At 35.1% G+C, this 22,667-nt stretch overlaps 1 protein-coding gene across 2 annotated transcripts in view; it reads right to left on the reverse strand.

Annotated features, from left to right (window-relative positions):
* GLRA3 (glycine receptor alpha 3) overlaps window positions 1–22,667 on the reverse strand; it is a 181,539-nt gene that overhangs the window by 66,147 nt on the left and 92,725 nt on the right. For both annotated transcript variants that reach the window (XM_039243238.1, XM_039243239.1), the window contains exon 4: window positions 9,270–9,493. In XM_039243238.1, the coding sequence (XP_039099169.1) occupies window positions 9,270–9,493 (224 nt within the window). The remainder of the gene's footprint in view (window positions 1–9,269; window positions 9,494–22,667) is intronic.

Below are 22,667 nucleotides of genomic sequence, written 5' to 3' on the forward strand. Positions count from 1 at the left end.
ATATATATATATTTGTGACACAGAATCTGAAAAAGACTTCAGGCTCTGAGCTGTCAGTAGAGAGCCTGACACAGGGTTTGAACTCACAAATGATGAGATCATGACCTGAGCTGAAGTCTGATGTTTAACCAACTAAGCCACCCAGGCACCCCAATTACAAAAATAATCTTAAAGGATTACTCAGTATTTATAGTTCTTGGGCCAGAGAAGAAGAAACAAACCCAAGTTTATTCAAATACAGTTCTTGTCTGAGGACTCTCTAGCCAGCCCCTTTATTTACAGTTTTCCCATTGAAATTCAGCATCTCAGTGAGCACTTCAGGCGGAATAGTTTTTGCTCTGGAGAAACTTTGAGAGTAATACATGAGCTAATACATGTACAGGGCTTAGGCAAGTATCGTGACACATAGTAAGCACTCAACAGGTATTAGTTATTAAGGATTGCTAATATATTCTACTGCCTCCAGACTGCCCCATCTATGCTTCCCCGGAATTATATATGATGGGCACAAAGATGGCTGAATTAAATCACGCATAAAGCCTCTTTAAGCTTAACAAAAAATAATCGTCAGCGCTACTAAATGCAACCACATTCTCCAAAACGGCATTTTCATGTAGACCATAGACATAACGTTACAAAACCCATGTTCTACAGTGAATACTCTTGGTGAGATCCAATTAACATCATTTGAGTGGTATAAATGGACAGCCATGTGAAGGTGTTGAATGTTTTAGAACTCCAGGAGGATCATTTGACGATTCCTTCAAGTCAGAGTCTGTAACACACTAAAATAATTCATACATTTCATTCTTCAAAGGCTATTTTCTACTGGCTCAGCAAGGTTAAGCGGTCCTGTAAGTATGATCTTGTAGATCTACAAAGTTCTCTCCTGAAAAGGCACTTGTAAAATCAGGTGGACAAGATGTTCTCTGTCTTGTGATAGGGTTTATTAGAAGTGTATGCACAAGTATATTTTGAACACACGCACATTAATTTTCCAAACTTCCCTGGCTCTGTGGATAGCCAGTTTCAAATGCTGGCTGGGAGGATTAATTCTGTGACCTTTTGTATGAGAGTGAATAGCATTCTCAGAATCTTTTCCAAGCTCTCACCATGCATGTGATGTCAAATTCATATCCTGGCTATTTTTTTGGCATAAAATGAGAGACATTACATAATTCTTTTAAAAAGAAGGGCTTGAAAGGAATTATTTGGCAAAGAAAAACACTGTAGAACTTCTGTCATAAATCATATCTTGAAAAACATCTGTTTATTGAGATTCTTTCTTTTGTTTAAAGTATTGTACAATTACCTCTTTAACAACATATGGATAAAAAAATACATGTCAGCTTGGTGGGTGTGATTCTGAATTTCTTCATCAAAATATTACATATAAATTAAAGATATGTTCTGACCACATCAAAAGAAAACTAAATCAAAAGGCAATTAATCACATTCTACTGTTTTGGAAATGAATATCTTCTTGTGTAAGAGAGGACACTGGGTTCTCTTTCTGAGACAAGATGCATAAACAGGATATGGTGTTTTTTATTTTCTCTTAAAAAGTCTTGGCTTAGTGAAGTAGTAATGTTAAAAAAGATGACTATAATCTATGACAAACAGCTGACCTGGTTAGAATTGAGGTAGTGTCCATGTTTGAAAAAGTATTGCATAGAGCATGGTGTCTATCTCAGATTGTAAGTATATAAAAAAAATAACACATCTTTTTTTATTCCATTTTTGGCTCTTTATGAAACCGATAAGTATCTTTTAATTTCTAATGTTTATTTATTTTTTGAGAGAGAGACAGAGTATGAACAGGGAAGGGTCAGAGGGAGGGGGAGACACAGAATCTGAAGCAGGCTCCAGGCTCTGAGCTGTCAACACAGAGCCTGATGCAGGGCTCAAACCCATGAACCTCAGGTCATGACCTGAGTTGAAGTTGGACACTTAACTGACTGAGTTCAGTCAGGTGCCCCATACTGATAAGTATTTTTATTAGTTCCTAATATTTCTAAATTTAATGTTATAAGAATAATCACCTCTTGATTATCAATTTTTCAATTTTATCTATAATATCACAAAAGGTAATATACCTATTGTACTTACTATATAGTAGATACTTTTATTTTATCTTATTTTATTTTATCTTAGGGGTATGATTTTTATTAATTGGTTTTCTTTGAACATATCTTTGTTTTCAGTTTCTATGTTACTTTGTTTTTTAAATATAATTTCTTGTCAAGTTAGCTAGCATGCAGTGTATACAGTATGTTCTCTGTTTTGGGGGTAGATTCCCGTGATTCATTGCTTACATACTACATCCAGTGCTCATTGCAACAAGTGCCCTCCTCAATGCCCAACACTCATTTTCTACTCTCCTCTGCCCCCACATCAACCCTCAATTTGTTCTCTGTATTTAAGAATCTCTTAATACTTTGCCTCCCTCTTTGTTTGAAACTACTTTTCCTCCTTCCCTTCCCCCATGGTCTTCTGTTAAGTGTCTCAAATGCTACATATGAGTGAAAACATGATATCTGTCTTTCTCTGAGTGATTTATTTCACTTAGCATAATACCCTCCAGTTCCATCCATGGTGTCACAAATGCAGGTTTCATTCTTTCTGACTGCCAAATAGTATTCCATTGTATATAAACCACATCTTCTTTATCCATTCATCAGTTGATGGACATTTGGGCTCTTTTCATGATTTGGCTATTGTTGAAAGTGTTGCTATAAACATTGAGGTACATGTGCACCTTTGAATCAGCATTCCTATATCCCTTGGATAAAATCCTAGAAGTGCTATTGCTGGGCCGTAGGGTAATTTAATTTTTTGAGGAACCTCCACACCATTTTCCAGAGCAGCTGAACTGGTTTGCATTCTTACCAACAATGCAAGAAGGTTCCCATTTCTCCACATTCTTGCCAACATCTATTGTTTCCTGAGTTGTTAATGTTAGCCACTCTGACCAGTGTGAGGTGGTATCTCAATGTGGTTTTGATTCATATTGCCTTGATGATGAATGATCTTGTCATGTGTCTGTTGCCCATCTGGATGTCTTCTTTGGAGAAGTGTCTATTCATGTTGGCTGCTTATTTCTTCACTGGATTGTTTGTTTATTGGGTGTTGAGTTTGGTAAGTTTTTTATAGATTTTGGATACTAACCCATTATTTGATATGTTATTTGCAAATGTCTTCTCCCATTCTGTTGGATGCCTTTCAGTTTTGTTGACTGTTTCCTTTGCAGAACAGAAGCTTTTTATCTTGATGAGGTCCCAGTAGCTCATTTTTGCTTTTGTTTTCCTTGCTTTCAGGGACATGTGGAGGAAGAAGTTGCTATGGCTGTGGTGAAAGAGGTTGTTGCCTGTTTTTTCCTCTAGGGTTGTGATGGTTTCCTATCTCACATTTAGGTCTTTTATCCATTTTGAGTTTATTTTTGTGTATGGTGTTAAGAAAGAGGTCCAGGTTCATTCTTCCACATGTTGCTGTCCAATTTTAAATACTTTACATTATTTCTCAACTCATTTATTCCTTACTACAAGTTTATAAGACAGATAAAGTGTATTATCTTTATTTTAGGGATGAGGAAACTAACCAGCCAACTCACCTGACATTACAAGGAAGAAATCTTAGAGCTGAATTTGCAACTCTGGGAGTCTAGGTCTAAGTACTTCTTAGAACCTTAACCTCTAAGTACATTGCCTTTTAAAGGCATTGAAACATTTTTCATGAAAATAGGTTCTCTTATTAATACGATTTTTCAAATTTTATATTTATATAATGCAAGAAATTTTTGCAGTCAGTATTAATTATTATATCATATTTAAAGTAAAAGGTAACAGGGGCACCAGGGTGGCCCAGTTAGTTAAGAGTCTGACTTCAGGGGCACCTGGGTGGCTTAGTCGGTTGAGCGTCCGACTTTCGCTTAGGTCATGATCTCGCCGTTTGTGGGTTCCAACCCCGCGTCGGGCTCTGTGCTGACTGCCAGCTCAGAGCCTGGAGCCTGTTTCAGGGTCTGTGTCTCCCTCTCTTTCTGATCCTCCCCTGTTCACGCTGTCTCTCTCTCTCCTAGAAATAAAAATAAAAAAAAAAAAAAAAAGAGTCTGACTTCAACTCAGGTCATGATCTCATAATTTGCGGGTTTGAGTCCCATGTCAGGTTCTATGCTGACAATTCAGAGCCCAGAGCCTGAGCCACAGTTAGATTCTGTGTCTCTCTCTCTCTGCCTCTTCCCTGCTTGTACTCTCTCCCTCTCTGTCTCTGTCTCTCTCTCTCAAAAATAAATAAATAAACATTAAAAAAATAAAGTAAAAGATACAGAAATGATTCTTCCAAAAAAATCAGATAGATGTGGGGCGCCTGGATGGCTTAGTCGGTTAAGCGTCCGACTTTCGCTTAGGTCATGATCTCTCTGTTCGTGGCCCCGACTCGGGCTCTGTGCTGACTGCCAGCTCAGAGCCTGGAGCCTGTTTCAGAGTGTGTGACTCCCTCTCTCTCTGACCCTCCCCTGCTCATGCTGTCTCTCTCTCTCTCTCCTAGGCATAAATTAAAAAAAAAAAAAACATTAAAAATAATTCAACAAAATCAGATATATATAATTAAACTTTAGAAAGTATAAAGAACTCCCCCATTGATTTTATATATTTACTTGAGTGTTTTGGTATTCTCTTATGATTTTACAGAGATCAAAAACTTTCAGGAGAAATTGGATTGTTGGAGCACTGGAAGGGAGATTGTTATAGTGTTCTAATCTGGAGTTTGTTGTCATTTGATTTTAAATATGATTATAAAGTTGATGATTATCAACCCATCACCAGTGGAATCTCAGTATTACTGATGGTTGCTTCAGGAAGCTGATGTAAGCTAAGGATCTCTTCAGAGAAATATGCATAATCACACACATGCAAAATTCTCCTTACAACGGCTATTTTATGGTGTTGTCAATTGATTACCCTTAAATAAACAGCATCCTAAACAGAGTCTCTGTTGATAAATTTGCCTTTTCTATTAAAAATTAATGTTCAAAAAATACATATTATATAAGGAAACCTTAATTCTTTTCTCAACTGATTTCAAAGAAAAAGTGATTATATTTGGTTTAAATAAAAGTTGGCAAGTCACTGTGCATGCATTTTTGATACAAAACTTCTTCCTGTTATTTGATTTTTAATGCAATAACACTCCTGTAATATAAGCAATAAAGATGAATGCGTATGTATTAGTAAAGTAAGCAGTAGATAACATTAAGCTGCCTCTCATGTGCTTCCATTATCTTGTGAGGATTTTGTTATCCCTATTACACAAGTGACAAAATGGAGACTTAGATTAATAACTTGCAAGTGTCCATACAGTGCTCATTTACAGAACTTGCATGTTTGGGATGGGTTATTTTTTTGAGGAAGATAAAAATAAAAATAACTTCAGTGTCTATTGTATGCCAGGCACTCTGTTAGGTGCTTTACATACATTATTTCAGGCTCAAGGTGATCAGTATGTTCATTATCATGCATATACAAAGAATGAGTCTTTCAAGTAGAGACTTGCCTCCCATCACAGCTGGTGAACCATAGAGCCGGGACCTGGCTTGAGAGAGACAGGCTTCCTTGGGCCTCTTGTGTCTTGGTGCCTGTCTTGCTGGGTGTGTGCCAAGTCACTAGCCCTGGCTATTCTTTTACCTGAGCCAGTTCTCAGGGTTGTTTATTCAGCTGCTCATTTTGAGAGATGAGACGATGCTGTTCCTTTAGACAAAGAGGAGACTTGCTTCCAGCTTGCTGTAAAGGCAGTGGATTCCCCAAACTTAGCGTCCCACAGCTGTGTCACAGACACACAGGGCGGGTCCTATCCATCAGGGCCTGGTTCATCGTCCCAATGACATTTGAGGGCAATGGAGAACTTAGGCAAGTTCACTGATGTTTGTGCTACTTGCCTACAGTAAGTAATACATCCTTTTATCTCTGACTCTGAGTCTTGTGTCTTCTGTCAGTATCCATAAAATAAGTAAAAGGCTAATTTTATAAGTAACGTAAAACCAAATCCCAACGTTGACAAAGGGTCATGTTTCTGGCTCTAAAGCCCTCGCTTGAAAAGTAATTCCATTTAAAAATTATTAATATAAGTCACTGATATCATTTAAAAAGTTCAAAGAGTATAGAAAGCATAAAAACAGTTTTATTTTTTTCCTACCCATCCTACCTCTGGTTCAGTTCTAGCTTCTCAGAGGCAGCCTTTCTTTAGATACTTCACTAAGATTTATAATCGTATATCCAAGTTGCAATTATACTATGTTTGATTTTTTTTAATTTGTAAAATTGTCTATTTCTTATAAGGAAAAATTTTCTTTTATACCACACTCCATGTACTTACCTCTCCCATAATATTCAAAATTTAGTTGCATAAATATTTATGGTTAAATTAATATTCAGTGCTTACATGTTATGAATATGTTATTACTCTTCATGGTTAAGCATAGTAGTTTGCTTAATTATAACTCTTGTGTAGTATTTTATTTTCTCTAGTACTAATAATTGTCTCATCTTAATAGTCAACAAATTCCCTATCAGAGCTACAAATTCAATACACTTCCTATCAGAGCTACGAAGTCCCTCTCAATGGTTAATATAGCTGTTAATCTATCAATTCCTTTTTTTCATGGAAACCTCTATTTTCTTCCATTCTTTCTTTCTAATCAAATATTAAACCTCTGTACTGATGCTCTGATGTTCATATTCTTTCCCTTCTACTTCATTATATCATGATATAACTTCTTGGGAGACTTCACTTCATCTTCCAAATACTCTACTGAGTCTTTTAGCCAAAGTGAAAAAACTTTGGTTTACTATTTGCTCCTGTTATGCTCTGACTGACTCCTTTTAATTCCTTTCCTAGAAAGATCTTACTTCATGCATGCAATTGTCTCATCTATCCGGAGATTACTGTTTTAATGGTCTCTTCTGCTGTCTGCTTTTTCTCTTGAGTCAATCCTTTTCTCTTTCTTTAACTTTCTCCTCTTTTCTCTTATTTTTCTCTGCATGTTTCTTCCAGCCTCCACTTCTTTCCTTTTTTTGGTTATTGTTAATATTATAGAATGTTCCCCTTTATCTGATTTTATTTAAGAATGAGGCAGTAAAAACTATTTGGAACTCAGTTGGTTGCAGATGGTTCATTGAGTAATGGTTTTAATTGTCAGATAAAACATGGCTGCACAGAGTTTTTCTTTGTGGTTCTCCAATTGTCAGCATCTATAGATCTTTTTCCAAAGGTGTATTCTTCTGACTGCTACTGCTCAATTAAAGTTTAGACCTGGCTTTCAGCATTTTAAGGAGAACAAGAGTTTCACCATACAGCGTGCAAACCTCAGGTAATCTCTATTTTCTTCATACATTCTTCATACATGATAGATGCCACCCATACTTGAGAAGGTCCCTACTCCTGAAGCTCTTGACCGCCCCAAGATGTTCTGTCCTTTCTGCCCATTTCAGAAGGCAAGAAGGCAACTCCTAGTCTGATGGACATGGGTGAAAAAATCAGAAACAGAAATCTCAGTCTTCTTTCTACAAAGTTTAAATCAATTCTTGTCCTTTTATTTCTTTTCTAGCTCTTACTTTCTGAAGTCCAAACTATCATACACTTCTAAAAGTCTGAGGATATTATTTTCTTCCTTTAGGGCTCCCCCTCTTAGCTTAGATTTCAGCTCTGTTACATCAGTTTTCACAAGTGCATTCATTTTGAAGCTTCCTAAAATAGGTCATCATCACTCATCCATCAGTTTTCTTTCCAGTTACTTTCATCCTCCTGTGTGTTAATGCCATTTTTATCCCTTATTCAGTTCACTTTTTTTGTTTTAGTAGGAAGTATAGATAAATGGATCTGTTCATTTACGGATAAGTTCAATAAGCCAGATCTGCTGGGACATTCTTTAAACAAGCAGGAAAGCCAGATCTCTCATGAAATATCCCAGATGTTCCATTTGTAAATTGAGTGACAAATAGCATGACTTTTCCTAATAAAGAAGCTATTAGCTATTTGAAGATTTTAAAGTCCTGTGAGAGTTCTGAAAACAAGTCACAAAAAATGAAGTTTGTTTATGTGAGAGCCAGGGTATAACAAACCAAAACTAGGAGCCGAGAGACATCATCTGTTTCATCTGAACTCACACTGAAGGAAAAAAGATGCAATTCAGAATCATTCCCTAACATTCCCCGAAATATTACAAGAATGAAAGCAATCTAGGGGCATCTGAGTGGCTCAATCAGTTAAGCATCTGACTTCAGCTTATATCATGTTCTCATGGTTTGTGGGGTCTAGCCCCCCATCAGGCTCTGTGATAGCTCAGAGCCTGGAGCCTGCTTCGGATTCTGTGTCTCCCTCTCTTTCTGCCCCTCCCCTACTCATAATCTGTCTCTCTGTCTCTCAAAAATAAACATTAAAAAATTTTAAAAAATAGAAGAAAGAATGTAAGCAATCTATAATGAATGGCACCATTTTCCAATTCCAATGAGAGTTGATATAAACAATGAAATATCCATAATCTACCCATAAACTAAATAAATAAAATAATTATGGAAGTTTTATGATAATTATTTATTTTAGAATATTTCTCAGGGGCTTCACAAATCACCCCATATATCCTTTCAAGTTGCTAATTATTGACTTTAAACTTATTTGATGTTTAAGAGACAAAGTTGAATGAGATCTAAAGTTCAGTAGTCAAGAAATTTTAATATGAGTGTTTATGTTTTGGTATTAATTATTGTTATGAATTGCTATTAGTTTTTAAAAGCTACATAGTTTTCTGAGAAATGCATAATAAATAAAATGTAAATCAGATCTTTTCCAAAGAATGACCAGAGAAGCCCAAGGATGTTAAAAAATAATACAAATACCTGAAAAATAATTTATGGAAAACGAATCCCAAACAAGTAAATCCAAAATTCCTTCACTTATAAATACTTAAAGGAAGTATACATTCACAGAAATATAATCACAATGTCTAAATCATCTACCATTCAATTTGCCTTTAAACTAACCACCAGTCTGGCTGATATTAAATGGCTGTTAAAAATGTAGATTATTCAAGAATTAATCAGTTCCTAGATATGGAACTTGGGTCTATAACTGATGATTAGACATACCTGGGAAATGGTGTAATAGAGGAACTCAAGCAGAACAATGATAACCCCCACTCAAAAATCTCAAAACACTCATTTAAAAAAATTAAAACAATAACTGTATTTCACTGAAATCAGGAATTTAAGTCTATAACTCACCTTATGGAGTAAAGAACGTTTCCATTCTTGAAAATTCTTAACAATTTATTGTCTGTAGTCACTTCATGAAAGTTAGCACCCTTTTCATTGGCAAAGAACAAATCAGGTTTCCAAATGGAGTCCAGCATGGAAGGGTCTAGGTCTAAAGAATCATCAGGATATTCACTATATGCAAGGCGAGGATCGTTCCATTTCTGACGAAGGAAGATATTGACTCTGTAATCCTATAATAAAAGAGAAAGGAAAAAAAAAACCTGCTTTAAGAACTTTAGAATCTTATGTGTTATTCTTTGGAATCCTCTGAATTTTTGTAAAAACCACTGACATCCTTGTGAGCTCTCATATCCCACAATTCTCACTCATCACTACTGACAAGAGTTATTTAAGTTACAAGGTTTTGCCCATGTTTTTAGTGATCTATATGTCTCTAAAGAAAAGGCCACAGAAGAGTACAATTTTATTATGCCTATATTTTGCCATTCCACTCAAATTTAACTGTCTTGGTTTGTCAGAATAAAATGTTAGCTAGCTATTAGACACTTGAAGTAAAATACTTTCAGCTTTGTGTTTATTTTCTAGAACCATTTCTTTTAGTAGATATCCAATAGCATCCAGAATGTATATAGTGAAATTTTCTTGAAAGCTATCTTATAAAAATGTCTTATAAAAAAAGCTATCTTATATACTTCTTCACAATGAAGACACATTTCCTCATGTTTAATATAGCAGTGAGTTCCATGAAACAGGCGATTTGGGGAAAATGAAAGGTGATTTTGAAATAATAAAAGAATAATAGAGAAGAACAGTATTTCCAGTAATCCTTTAAGAAGACTGGGCTAAAGAGTTTTCCCAAGCAGTCTACTCATAGTTAAGTTCAAAAGCGGAAGAGTCAGGGATGCCTGGGTGGCTCAGTTGGTTGATCATCTGACTTTGGTTCAGGTCATGATCTCAGGGTTTGTGAGTTTGAGCCTTGCGTTGGTCTCTGTGCTGTCAGCTCGTATCCTCAAGCCTGCTTCAGATTTGTGTCTCTCTCTCTCTCTGCCCCTCTCTGACTCATGCTCTGTCTCTCTCAAAAATAAATAAACATTAACAAAAAAGGTGGGGGGAAGGGTCATTGACTTCAATCAAATTCTTGCTCACAATTTCTGGACTAATATATCGAATGACAAAGATTGATAGCCAGTATATGGATATAAGCATCACCTATTACTTCTGAAATGAGCAAATACATTTTAGATTTTTGAACTGAGCAAATAAATTAAACATGTATATTTCATTATAAGCGTGAATAAAGTGAACATTTTAGGAAGGTTTTATTTCTATGGAAAATAGCCAAGTCTAGAGATGTTCAGAGAAACTGAACACCAGTTTTCATCTATATTTTTATTCCGTGAATACCAAATTACCAGGTATCAGAATATGTAACCAAACAATCACAAAGAATGTTTCCATAATATCAGGCCTAGTAGATTGCTTTCTCTCACAGGGAGGTCAAATTCAGAGTAGTGAATGTTATAAATCTATATGTTCCCTTGATCATTATTTGCACACCGAGGCCCTTATCTTCTAACTGTAACTGAGGTTACATACCAGATCTTATTTTTTTTTTCTGCTTGCTAGGTGGCCCCATGTGTCTTCCAAAGTGACAATGGAACAGAGTTCACTTCAGCTTTTTACCACAAAGTTCGCGATAATGTGGAAATCCCACCAGCCACAAGGATCTGCAGAACGTGTAAATGGGGATATATGAACAAGCTTCTACGAGCCAAAGACAGGTCACCCTCTCTTTGCCGAGAGCTTGGAACACCGAGAAGCAGAGCTCCACGGTTGGCGGCCAGCTCTTGCATGCCCTGCTGTTCTGAAGTCTGTGCTTCAGCCCTAACTACCACCAAAGGAATAATTTCCCTCTCTCTGAACCATAGGAGAAGATGAAAGCGACCCCAGTTATAATGATGCCTGCCCGGAAAAATAACAGACAACTAAAGAATTTCCTTGGGACTGAATCTTACAGTTATATATGTATATATAATCGAGAACACTCTGCAAATGTTCCCCACCGTGAAGCTAAAATAAAAGTACTTTTGAGCTGTAGTGTATGTAATAAGATTTAGTTGACTCTCCTTATCCTACACCGTTAGTTTCGTGATAAACTTTATAGACACAATCTCAGATCTTCCCAGAACACTTTTTGCTCCAAGACTGAACTAAAAAAAGGACATCAAGCAACCTTCAATTTCTGTTTCTAAATCATACAAGACAGAAACCAATTGTCACCTGTCACCAAGGCCAAATAATATCCTACATGCATTGTGCTCTTTCTGTGAATAACCAGAAATATCTTTGTTTACTAACACGTTTTGAGTCTTTGGTCAGGGCCAGGATCCAATGGAAAACTCAAAAATGACTATCTCTTAATGACCTAGAAACTTAGCTTTTAATGGTTCTCACAGTCTGAGTTTTGACCTGTCTGCAAATGAACATTGTGCTGGGAAGCTTCCCTATGAAACAACCAAATTCAGCATTTTAAAAACAAATTTTTAAAGCTAGTTATAGCCAATGTATCCCATTTACACTAGGCAACCATTTATATTATATGTGGGTTTTGATCATTTGTGAAAATGTGCAAAGGGTAAATAAAATGACATCAAATAGCACCACCAAGAGAAGTTCTCATAACTCAATTTGAAAGAACTTGCCTGTACTAAAAGAGCATGCAATAAAGGAAGATACAGTTTTGCAAAACAGAGATAATGGATGTGTATGCAGCACATGCAAAAAAAATTTTAAGTAGACCTACTAAAGCCAGCTTCGAAGTGTGTTATCATTCCTTGGCTATACATGAAAGAAAGACTGTTTTATTAACAGAAGTTCCTCTGTTCACTTGGGCATGCTTCTATAACAGTGAAAATGTAGGAAAGTTATATGTGAGTAAATTTAAAAAAAAACAATAAAAATGAGATAATATATATTGATAATGAAATAAATATTTGTACCTCACATTTCTAAAATCTAGATATGTATTGAACTCATTCATAAGTCTTATAAGGCAACTGAATTGACTTTTACATGGAATTATCAAATTTTGGGACAGTGACATTTAATGATTCTTTTCCCTACACACTCCTTTTGCAGGAAACCCTCCAGAAGTTAATTTTATTTTTTCATCGTCTTACATAGTAAATAAGTGATTTGTAAGCATATGCTATACTACAGGAGTATGTTATTAACATTATACAGTAACAGTGATTAAATACAGCCATTCATTTTGTAAATGAGAAAGACTAATTTTGATATTTCAGGAGTCAAAATTTATTATTATTATTAGAATAGATTGATACACATTAAAAACTATAATTTTGTAAGAAAATATCTTGTTGACAAAGTTATATATCATGTTTGGCTTTGAAAGTAAGTATCCATTCAAATGTACTTAAATTTCATGTATATGTCACATAGTAAATAATAGGCCTGATATTTGAAATTGTTACATTACGAGGTACAAAAAATAATGATTCAAATAAGCAAATATTGTAATGTTTCATATACTAGACCCAGAACTAAGTCTTCTTGGGATCAAACCAAGGGTCTTCCAGTGAACAGCTTTCTAATCTCATGTCTTGTTTTTTCTTCCATAAAATAGGGATGGTTATAACAGTACTTCCCCTGATGGCGTCTTTGAGCACTGGATTGATCCACATAAGTATTAGGACCACACTTATTAGCTTTTAGATCCTCTAAATTAGAATTCATATTAAATAGAAATGTGGTTATGTGTTCTGTTTATAAAATAGTTTTTGAAACAATAGGCATTCAGGAGAGATGCTTGTCATGTTGAACTTGATGACTAGTATCTTATGGAAAATTTTCAAACTCTTATGATAAGCTTATCAGTAAGTTTTTGTATTAACGTTTGCATTGCAACATTTATGTATATTTGTATATCCTGCCTGTATTTAATTGCCCCTCTTCCCCCTGCCTCTATAATTTGTGTTATAAGGCCTTTTTCCCTAAAGTCAAATATAGCTGCTTACATTTCACTTTGTGCCTGATGTTCTACTAGGTGCTTTGTGGATTATTCCTACAATCCTCATGCAAATCTTTGAGGTAGGTGTTATTATTTGCCTAGTTTTACAGATGTGGACTATGGGATAAAGATAAGCTAAGTAACTTCAACACGATTACTGAGCCAACAGGTGACAGAACTGTAATCCAGGCCCATACATTCTGGTTTCAGGGCTTTCAAGAATATGTTGCCCACATGATAGAGTATCAGTCATGATTGCAAAGATTCTGGGTTTATGTGGTTTATATTTGATTGTTTGTCTCATAATGAAATTGGGGGATTACTGATCAACATGATCACTGACAAGAAATCACAAGTCCTATACCTACATGTCATCCAATTAAATCTAACAGGTGCCAGGTTGTCATTTCTCCATAATAAGCATCTTGGGGAAAGACCAAATTTAGTAAAACTCACAGCCCAGTGTATCACCTAAAATGACATAGAACATAATATTCATCTTTGATTGCATAAGGGAGTATAGGATTGCTAGAAACTAACTAAAATGACCAGTTAGAAAAAAATAGAGAAAAATAATCATCTAATGTTAATTAAAATTGTTAAGCACTCCCTTCCCTCTGGTCTATGATTAAGTTTAAAGCTCCCTAGTGTTTTCAGGCCATTTCCAATCAAGCACCCCTCCCCCAATTTCTCCTTTTCCCCCCCATCTTCTTACTTATCTCTGCCCTTTCCTCTTCTCTCTTCTCTGTTTCTTTGTCTCTGTGTTTGTCTCCCTCTCTCCTCCTCTGCCCTGCCCCCCATACACATCTGTACACACACTCTACCTCTGTCAGACTAGCATCCACATTTCTATACTGGTGGTGTAAGTGCTTTTCAACTGTGTTGTTACAGAATAAAGGAAATGGGTCTCAGTGATGCTGTCACTGTTGATATCTAGGTGTGTTTGTTTCCTTTCTTTTCTTTTCACATAGTTGAAATTATATTGCACATGTGTTTTTGCATCTTTCATTTTCATTTAATAAATTTTTCGCATTATCTAGCATTCTTCTTAATCATCATTCCAACAGCTATATAATGCATTTTTTTCCGTTTTTATTCAATTTCCAGTTGGTTAACATACACTGTAATATTCGTTTCAGGTGTAGAATCTAGTGATTCAACACTTCCATACAGCAGCCAGTGCTCATCACTAGTGCATTCCTTAATCCTCATCACCTATTTAGCCCATCTCCCTACCCACCTCCCGCCTGATAACCATCAGTTTGTTCTCTATAGTTAACTGGTTTGTCTCTCTCTTTTTCCTCCTTTTGCTCATTTGTTTTGTTGATGCATTTTTCTTATACAAATAATTTTTCATGTGACTAATTAGGGTCTAACTCACATGGAATCATGCAATTTACAAAAACTTTAAATGGGTTGATTTACTTACTACAACATATTTTTGTTTAATATCTCAATAAATTTGAATAAGAATTAGGAGTTTAAAAATTGTTTAGGTTTATTTATTTATTTTGAGAGGGAGAAAGCATGAGTCAGGGAGAGGGAGAGAAAAAGAGAGAGAGAGAGAGACAGAGAGAGAGAGAGAGAGAGTAATCCTAAGGAGGCTCCACGCTGTCAGCACAGAGCCCAGCAAAGGGCTTCAACCCGTGAACCATGAGATCATGACCTGAACTGAAGTCAGACACTTAACTGACTGAGCCACCCAGGTGCCCTGACTATAAAGCATTGTGAGAAATGAATATGCTAGGCATATTTTCAGAAGACATTTCTTTAAAAATACTATTTTAAAATGTTACTTTGAAAATACTCATTGCAAAATAGCACAAAAATAAATATTATTGCCAAGTAGAGGATTTTTTAAAAAACAACTTGGATGCTTTCCAATGATTATAAACATTTTCATCTAAAATGATGACTATAGTGGAAACTGTTATTGCCTTTCTTATTTAAAACATGATTTAATCAAAGTGGTTTCACAAGTTCAACATTTAGGATACTAATTAATCTTTTGAAAAGATACTTTTTCCAAGTTAAAGAATTCAGTTTCTATTACTGTGTTTAAAATTGGTTGATGATGCTGTTAATGCTATTATTTGGGACTGGTATTTAACCTTACTAAATTATTGGAAATTTATTTGAAAGCTACGCAATGTGTAACTTGATGTAAGTTTTGCCACAAGTATTATTATTCAATGATTTTCTGTAAAAGTAAAATGTGTATACTTAATGGCACATGCATATATTTGAACATGTCTATGTTGAAAAATTAAGATGGATGATTTATTTTTACTAAAAATTCAACAAAATGTATTCAAATTAAAAAATATTAAAGGGGTGCCTGGGTGGCTCAGTCATTGATTTTGGCTCAAGTCATGAAATCACAGTTCGTGAGTTGGAGCCCTGCATCAGGATCTGCCCTGACAGTGTGGGGCCTGCTTGGGATCCTTTCTTTCTCCCTCTCTCTCTGCTCCTCTCCTGCTCTCAAGCTTTCTCTCTCTCTCTGTCTCTCTCTTTCTCTCTCAAAATAAATAAATAAACATTAAAAATATATTAAGAGACCAATGTTATCCTCAAATTTATTTACATTCATTCAACAAATGCTTATCACATATTGTTCATGACACAATATTGAAAGATGATCTCTGCTATCATTATCTTGTGCAAGATACATTGTAAACAGACAATTAGCTTTCCACATTATAAGCGCTCTGTGGGAGGCATCCACTGCAGCTATGGAAGCATAAGGAGTAGGGACCAAGGTGGGAGGATCAGGGAAGATTTCCTGAGGAAAATCAAATTAGGCTTGGTCCTCAAAGTGAAAAAAAAATCAGCTAGACAAACATTGAAAACATAATAAAATGTATCCTGTATTACAAAATTCAGTAATCACTGTAATTTTGAATGATTAACATAAGAAGTTGCCAAATTTTAATATCATAATTTATTTTTTTCACTTGATACTAATTGAGCAACTTCTATGTAGTAAGCAATATGAGGAGGGTTATAAAGTTGGATTATGCATGGTGCCTGTCACCTGGAGGTGAACAGTCTAAAGGAAAGGGAAAGGAAGACAACGTGAATCAAAACAGGGGTTATGGAAGAAATCTATTGTGAAAATAAAAGCTTTACTGATTTTTACCTGGTATTATTTTATTTAAAAAAATAGAGGCACCTGGGTGGCTCAGTCAGTTAAGTGATGGACTTTGGTTCAGGTCATGATCTCACGGTTTGTGAGTTCAAGCTCTGAGTTGGGCTCTTTGCTGAATGCTTACTTGGAGCCTGAAGCCTGCCTCAGATTTTGTCTCCTTCTCTCTCTGCCCCTACCCGGCTTGTGCTCTGTCTCACTCTCTCAATAATAAATAAATGTAAAAAAATGTTTCTAATTAAAATATAATAAAGAATGTGAAAGAAAAAAGACTTGATGTGCAAGAAATACAGGTATAGATGCAGATATAGATGAAAAACATAATAATAAAGGACTTGTGCTTCCAACATAATGGTAGATTGGACACATGGAGGGGCCCTCCTGGTGTAGATTATTTTCTGAATAAAGGAAAAAATACATACACTTTTAAAAAAATTTATTGTCCTCGGGGCATCTGGGTGGCTTAGCCGGTTAAGCGTCTGACTTTCGCTTAGGTCATGATCTCGCGGTTCGTGGGTTCGAGCCCCGCGTCGGGCTCTGTGCTGACTGCCAGCTCAGAACCTGGAACCTGCTTCAGTCTGTGACTCCCTCTCTCTCTGACCCTTCCCTGCTCACGCTGTCGCTCTCTCTCTCTCCTAGAAATAAATAAAACATTAAAAAAAATTTACTGTTCTCAAGAAAATAAGGGGATTCTTCAAAGATAAAAATGGTAGCAAAATAAGAATGAGCTGAAGCTACAGTAAAAGTAGTGATGGTAAGTAAATCCAAATGTCTAGATTGGGAAACTGAGTCATTTGCCACCACAAGATGGAAAACCTGAACCAGTGACTAAGAATTAATCCATTAGTTCCTGAAGTATATCACAGATTAAGTTCAAACAAATGTGTCTATAGCAACAGCAATAATTTACAACAGACAAAAGAAAGGAGACATGAGCAGATATAAACTTTAATGGAAATAGCCTATCAAAATATGAAATAAACATGTAACATATATTTAAGGAAATAAAAGGTAAGTTCAGGACTAGAAGCTAATAATAACCAGGAATGTTTGAAAAATCACAAAGTAAAATAATCATAAAATAAAAATATAATTGTTGAAATTAAAGAGTTAATTTAATGCATGTGTTAAAGCATGCATGTAAGAAACATCTGAATAAAGAATTTCACAGCACAAACAAAAAAAACTAATGCAAGTCAAACGTACCAATAAAGGTAAACAAAAGGAAGTCCATGTGAAGATATTATATTAAAACTGTAGAATATCAAAAGCAAAGCAAATATATTTAAAACAATCACCTCTCTATTGCCAAACAATTCCCTTGTATGGAATAGCACATTCTATTTCAAAAATTTTTAATGTTTATTTATTTTTTGAGAGAGAGACAGAGACAGAGCACGAGCAGGGGAGGGGCAGAGAGAGGGAGACACAGAATCTGAAGCAGGCTCCAGGCTGAGCTGTCAGCACAGAGCCCAATGCAGGGTTCAAACTCACGGACCCATGACCTGAGCCGAAGTCAGACACTCAACCAACTGAGCCATGCTAGTGCTCCAGCACATTTTATTTAAACATTCATCAAAATAAATGGAGTACTGATACATGATGCAACATGGAAGAATCTTGCAAATAATACACTAAAAAATCCAGTCACAAAAAATAAATAAATAAACATGTATTGTAGGATTCCATGTATATAAAATGTCTACATTAGACAATTCTGTGGAGACAGAAATTTGAATAGCAGTTGGGGAGAGGTGAAGAGTGACCACTGAAGTGTACTTGGTTTCTTTTGGGGTGATAAGTGTTCAAAAATGGTTGTGGTAGAATGAATTATATAATATGTATACAGTATGTATATAATCACTTTTATTGGAAAATACCTAGACTGGTGGTGGACTCTGCATCAATAATGAAACCTAGAATACAGTGGGTTAACATATTCAAAATATTAAGAGAATATTATAGTTAATTTTATTGGTGTATTTAGTAATTATCTTTCAAAATTGAAAGTGAAAGAAATTCATTAAAGAAAACCACAGTTTTCTCTTAAACATTTATAAAGTAGACTTTTAATTAATGCACTTCAGAAGGACAGAATTTTAAAAAAACAGAATGCTGTTCTGAAATACAAACAGAAATGAGGAACAAGAAATTAGAAAACTTTGATATAAATTTGATTAGACTTCTTCTATATAAAAAATTACTATGAATGCATAACTTATGGGGTTGAAATGAACTGAAATATTAAAAAAACAGTATCACATGCTGTGACTAATTACATAAGATATAAATGTTTAAAAATGTGAAAAACTTTTACCTGGAACATCTCCTAATTTCTTGAAAACTTAAGTAAATAAATACTTAAATTTAATTTACTATTTAATTTAATTTACTATCATTTACAATTGATGAGCTAATTTTATCATTTGTATAAAATACTGCCAAAGGTCCAGAATAGCCAAGGCATTCTTATAGAAGAAGAAAAGAGTAGAAAGACTCACTGTAGGAAGTATTTAAAATGATTAATACCTATAAAACATTATGGTTGGTTCAAAGATAAACTGACCAATGGGACCAAATGAGGAGTCTAAAAACAACTATCATGTGATATACCAAGAAAGTAGAGTTGCAGATTAGTGGTGCCCGCAGGGACTTACTAAATGGTTCTGCATATGACAAAAAGGTTAAATTCTTTCCCAACAATAGGATTCAATAAAGCAAGTTTGGATGAATTAAAAATTCGAATAAGATAGGTTAAAAATAGAAAGAAAACACACACGGCAGACTAATCTAGCCTTGAGGTAGGGTAGATTCTTTAAGAAGCCCAATAGTACTGCTCATAAAATAAAGTTTAATAAATTCTATGATGTCAAAATTAAGAAATTCTTTTTTTAAGATTTTTTAATGTTTATTTATTTTTGAAAGAGGGAAGGAGGGAGAGAGAGAATGCCAAACAGGCTCCTCACTGTCAGCACAGAGACCAAGGTGGGGCTTGAATTCACAAACTGTGAGATCATGACCTACGATTAAATCAAGAGTCAGATACTTAACCAACTGAGCCACCCAGGATCCCCTCCAAATTAAGGGGATTCTGTTCATTAAAAGACCACTTAAGGATAATGAAAAGCCAAATCACACTGGAAGAAGATATTTGCCACACAGATATAACTGACACCTGGCTATTGCCAAACTATTAAAGATCCTATATTAACCGTTGAGAAAAGACAAAAAATTGAGTAGAAAAGTAATCAAAAGTAGACACAATTCACTGAACAAAGATCACAAATGTCTAAGAAATCTGTGAAAAGTTGCTCAAACTCATTGGTAAGCAAAGAAATGCAAAATTAAGACATTATGTTTGATGATATCAGTATTTGGCAAGAATATAGAGCAAAACAATACTATATACACTACTGTTGAAAGTAGAAAAAGGTGGGAAAAATCACATTGTACAGTAAATTAAATATATGAATACTCAAGATATCAATATTTAAGTTCTAAGTATAAATCTTAAACTCTTGCACATGTGCAGTAGGAGACATAACACAAAAATATTTATAGTAGTGCTGTTAGCTATAGTAAAAAACAAAACAAAACAAAACTGAGAATCAATCCAAATATGCATTGGCAGGAAAATGGATAATAATAAATTACGATACAGCAACAAAATTAGATATTACGTAACAGTGAATTGAGTTGATACTACTATGCAATAAAGAGAATGAGTCTTAGCAGTGTTAAATTTTTAGTGAAAACAAAGGAAATGTCAAAAATATGTTATGGCCTTATTTTGGTAAAATTCAAAACCAGGCAATCCCTCTCTCTTTATGTATCTATGTATCTATGTATGTATGTATCTATCTATCTATGTATCTATCTATCTATCTATCTATCTCACTATCTATCATCAAAATTGTAAGGGCAACCAAAAGACTTACAAACACAAAATTCATGATAGCTGTTATCCTAGGGAGATATTAGGCGAATGGGATTGGGGTGGTCTACACAGGCATGTTTAATATTGGTCATGTTTTAGTTCTGAAGTTAGGTGGTAGTTTCAATTGTTTTTGCTATATTAAATTATACTTTGTTACTTACATATATTATTTATGTAATTTTATACCAAAATATTGATATCTGAATATGAACTGAATCATTGGAAATGCTCATTGGAACTGTCTGTTTACTTATAGGAAATACACTATACATTGCAGCGTTTTGCCTTTGATATACTTTTTGTAATATATTTTATAATTTTCCCCACATATTATTAGCATCTTCTTATTGCAGATCTTATATGATGTTGCGTTGGGTGGGGTGATGGCTCAAAGATGTGTGCGTCATAATCCCCAGAACCTGTGAAATGGGCACTCTAATTTAGAGAAAGAGATTTTGCAGGTGTGATTAAAAACCTAGAAATGGGATTATCCAGGTGGGCCCAATGTAATTACAAGTATCCTTATAAGTGAAACAGAGCGATGTGATATAGGATTGAGTTGGGTTACAATAAAGTAAGAGGGCCTTGAGCCAAAAAGGAAGAGAAGCCCTTAAAAGCATAGAAAGAAAGGAAATGGATTCACTCCCAGAGTTCCTCAAAGGAACATAGCTCTGCAGGCCCCTTGTTTTTTGCTCAGTAAAACCTATTTTAGACTTCTGAGCTCCAGAACTGTGGGAGAATGCATTTGTGCTGCTAATACACTAATTTGGTAACATTTTGTTACAGTAGTAATAAAAAAAAATCCTGATACATATATGTTTTTGATTTGCATACATTATCATTCTCATGTTTTAAAGGAATTTCTAGAATAGAATTTTTTGCCAATCACTTTAGAAGATAGAACATTTAAGGCAAAAATCACTGAATTCATATGCAAATGGAAAAAACCTCAGAATTCTTCCTGTTTCAGAAGATCTCATGAGAGACCCTGGTTAATTTCAAAATGATCAGAAAATAATTTTCCTTTCTCAAAGAAGTAAGGACAAAGAGCAAACTCCCTAACAAATGCTTTGTGTTTCATTTTATAAGATTTTCTAACTCTGAAGTACTGTACAACGAAGGTTTCCATGCATCACAAAGTGTAGGAACGCTAATACTCAATGGTAGAAAAGTTGCTGCTAATGTCATCTCCATAACATTCCCTATGTTGTGTGTACCATCTGCTCTATAAAGCCCACTGCAGGGAGGGTGGTCATTTGGGGCCACTGATTCTAAAACAATGGTCCATTGGGAAAGTGCCTTTCCATTGTCAGTTACTAAACCAGGAGGAGGAAAAAACATTTTGTAAGAACTACTTAGAGTCCCAGAAAGGCTATTTAAAATCTCCCCTTGACTTCTTCATTATCCATATGCTTAATTATCCTTTAGAAAAGGGTAGAATGTTTTAGAATTATGAAAACATGTTTTTAGCAAACCTAATCACGTACCAATCCTGGAAGCATAAAATTAAGAATTCCCAAGAATTAAAGTAGACTCTCAAAAATATGTGGACAATATAAACAAAATCAACCCCTATTTTTTTTTCAGAATTTGAGAGGTTTTCTCTTACAATGACAGTATGTAAAGGGAATATTAGTTATTATAATTTAACAGGATGGGTCAGAACAGGTGTGTTGAGTCGATTCAATAACACTTTCATTCAGTAAACTCTGGTTTGTCTCAGTCTGTTCAAGCTGCTATAACAAAATATCATAGATTGAGTGGCTTATACACAACAATAACTTATTTTTCACAGTTCTGGGAGCTAGAAGTCTAAAACCAGGGTGCCAGTATGGGGAGTGAGGGTCCTCTTCCAGGTTGTAAACTTCTTGTTGTATCTTCACATGGGGCCAGGAGCCCTGTAGCATCTCTGTGTAAAATCACAAATCCCATTCATGAAGGTTCCCTCATGACTTACACATTTCTCCAAGTCCTGCCTACTACCTTTGGTGGGGTTAGTATTTCAATATACAAATTTGGGGGAGGACACCACATTCAGACAATAGCAATATTAAAAATGAAACCACTGGCAAAGAGCTGTATTCCACTACCTGAGTGTACACTCCAAGGTAATAATTTCTGGGGGAGGTAAACTTAGTCCATGCGAACGTTCTTGCAGAAGATGATAAAGATTTTTTCCAATTAATATAGTTCATTCAGTTTGAACATGTCTGGCTTTAGAGGTAAAGATCTGGACAGAGTCAATACTTCCAGTATGGAATGTTTCCTTTCAGTGAAAACTAGTAATTTATA

Source organism: Hyaena hyaena, unplaced genomic scaffold (assembly GCF_003009895.1).
Source record: "Hyaena hyaena isolate Hyena2069 unplaced genomic scaffold, ASM300989v1 scaffold_226, whole genome shotgun sequence".
NCBI lineage: Eukaryota > Metazoa > Chordata > Mammalia > Carnivora > Hyaenidae > Hyaena > Hyaena hyaena.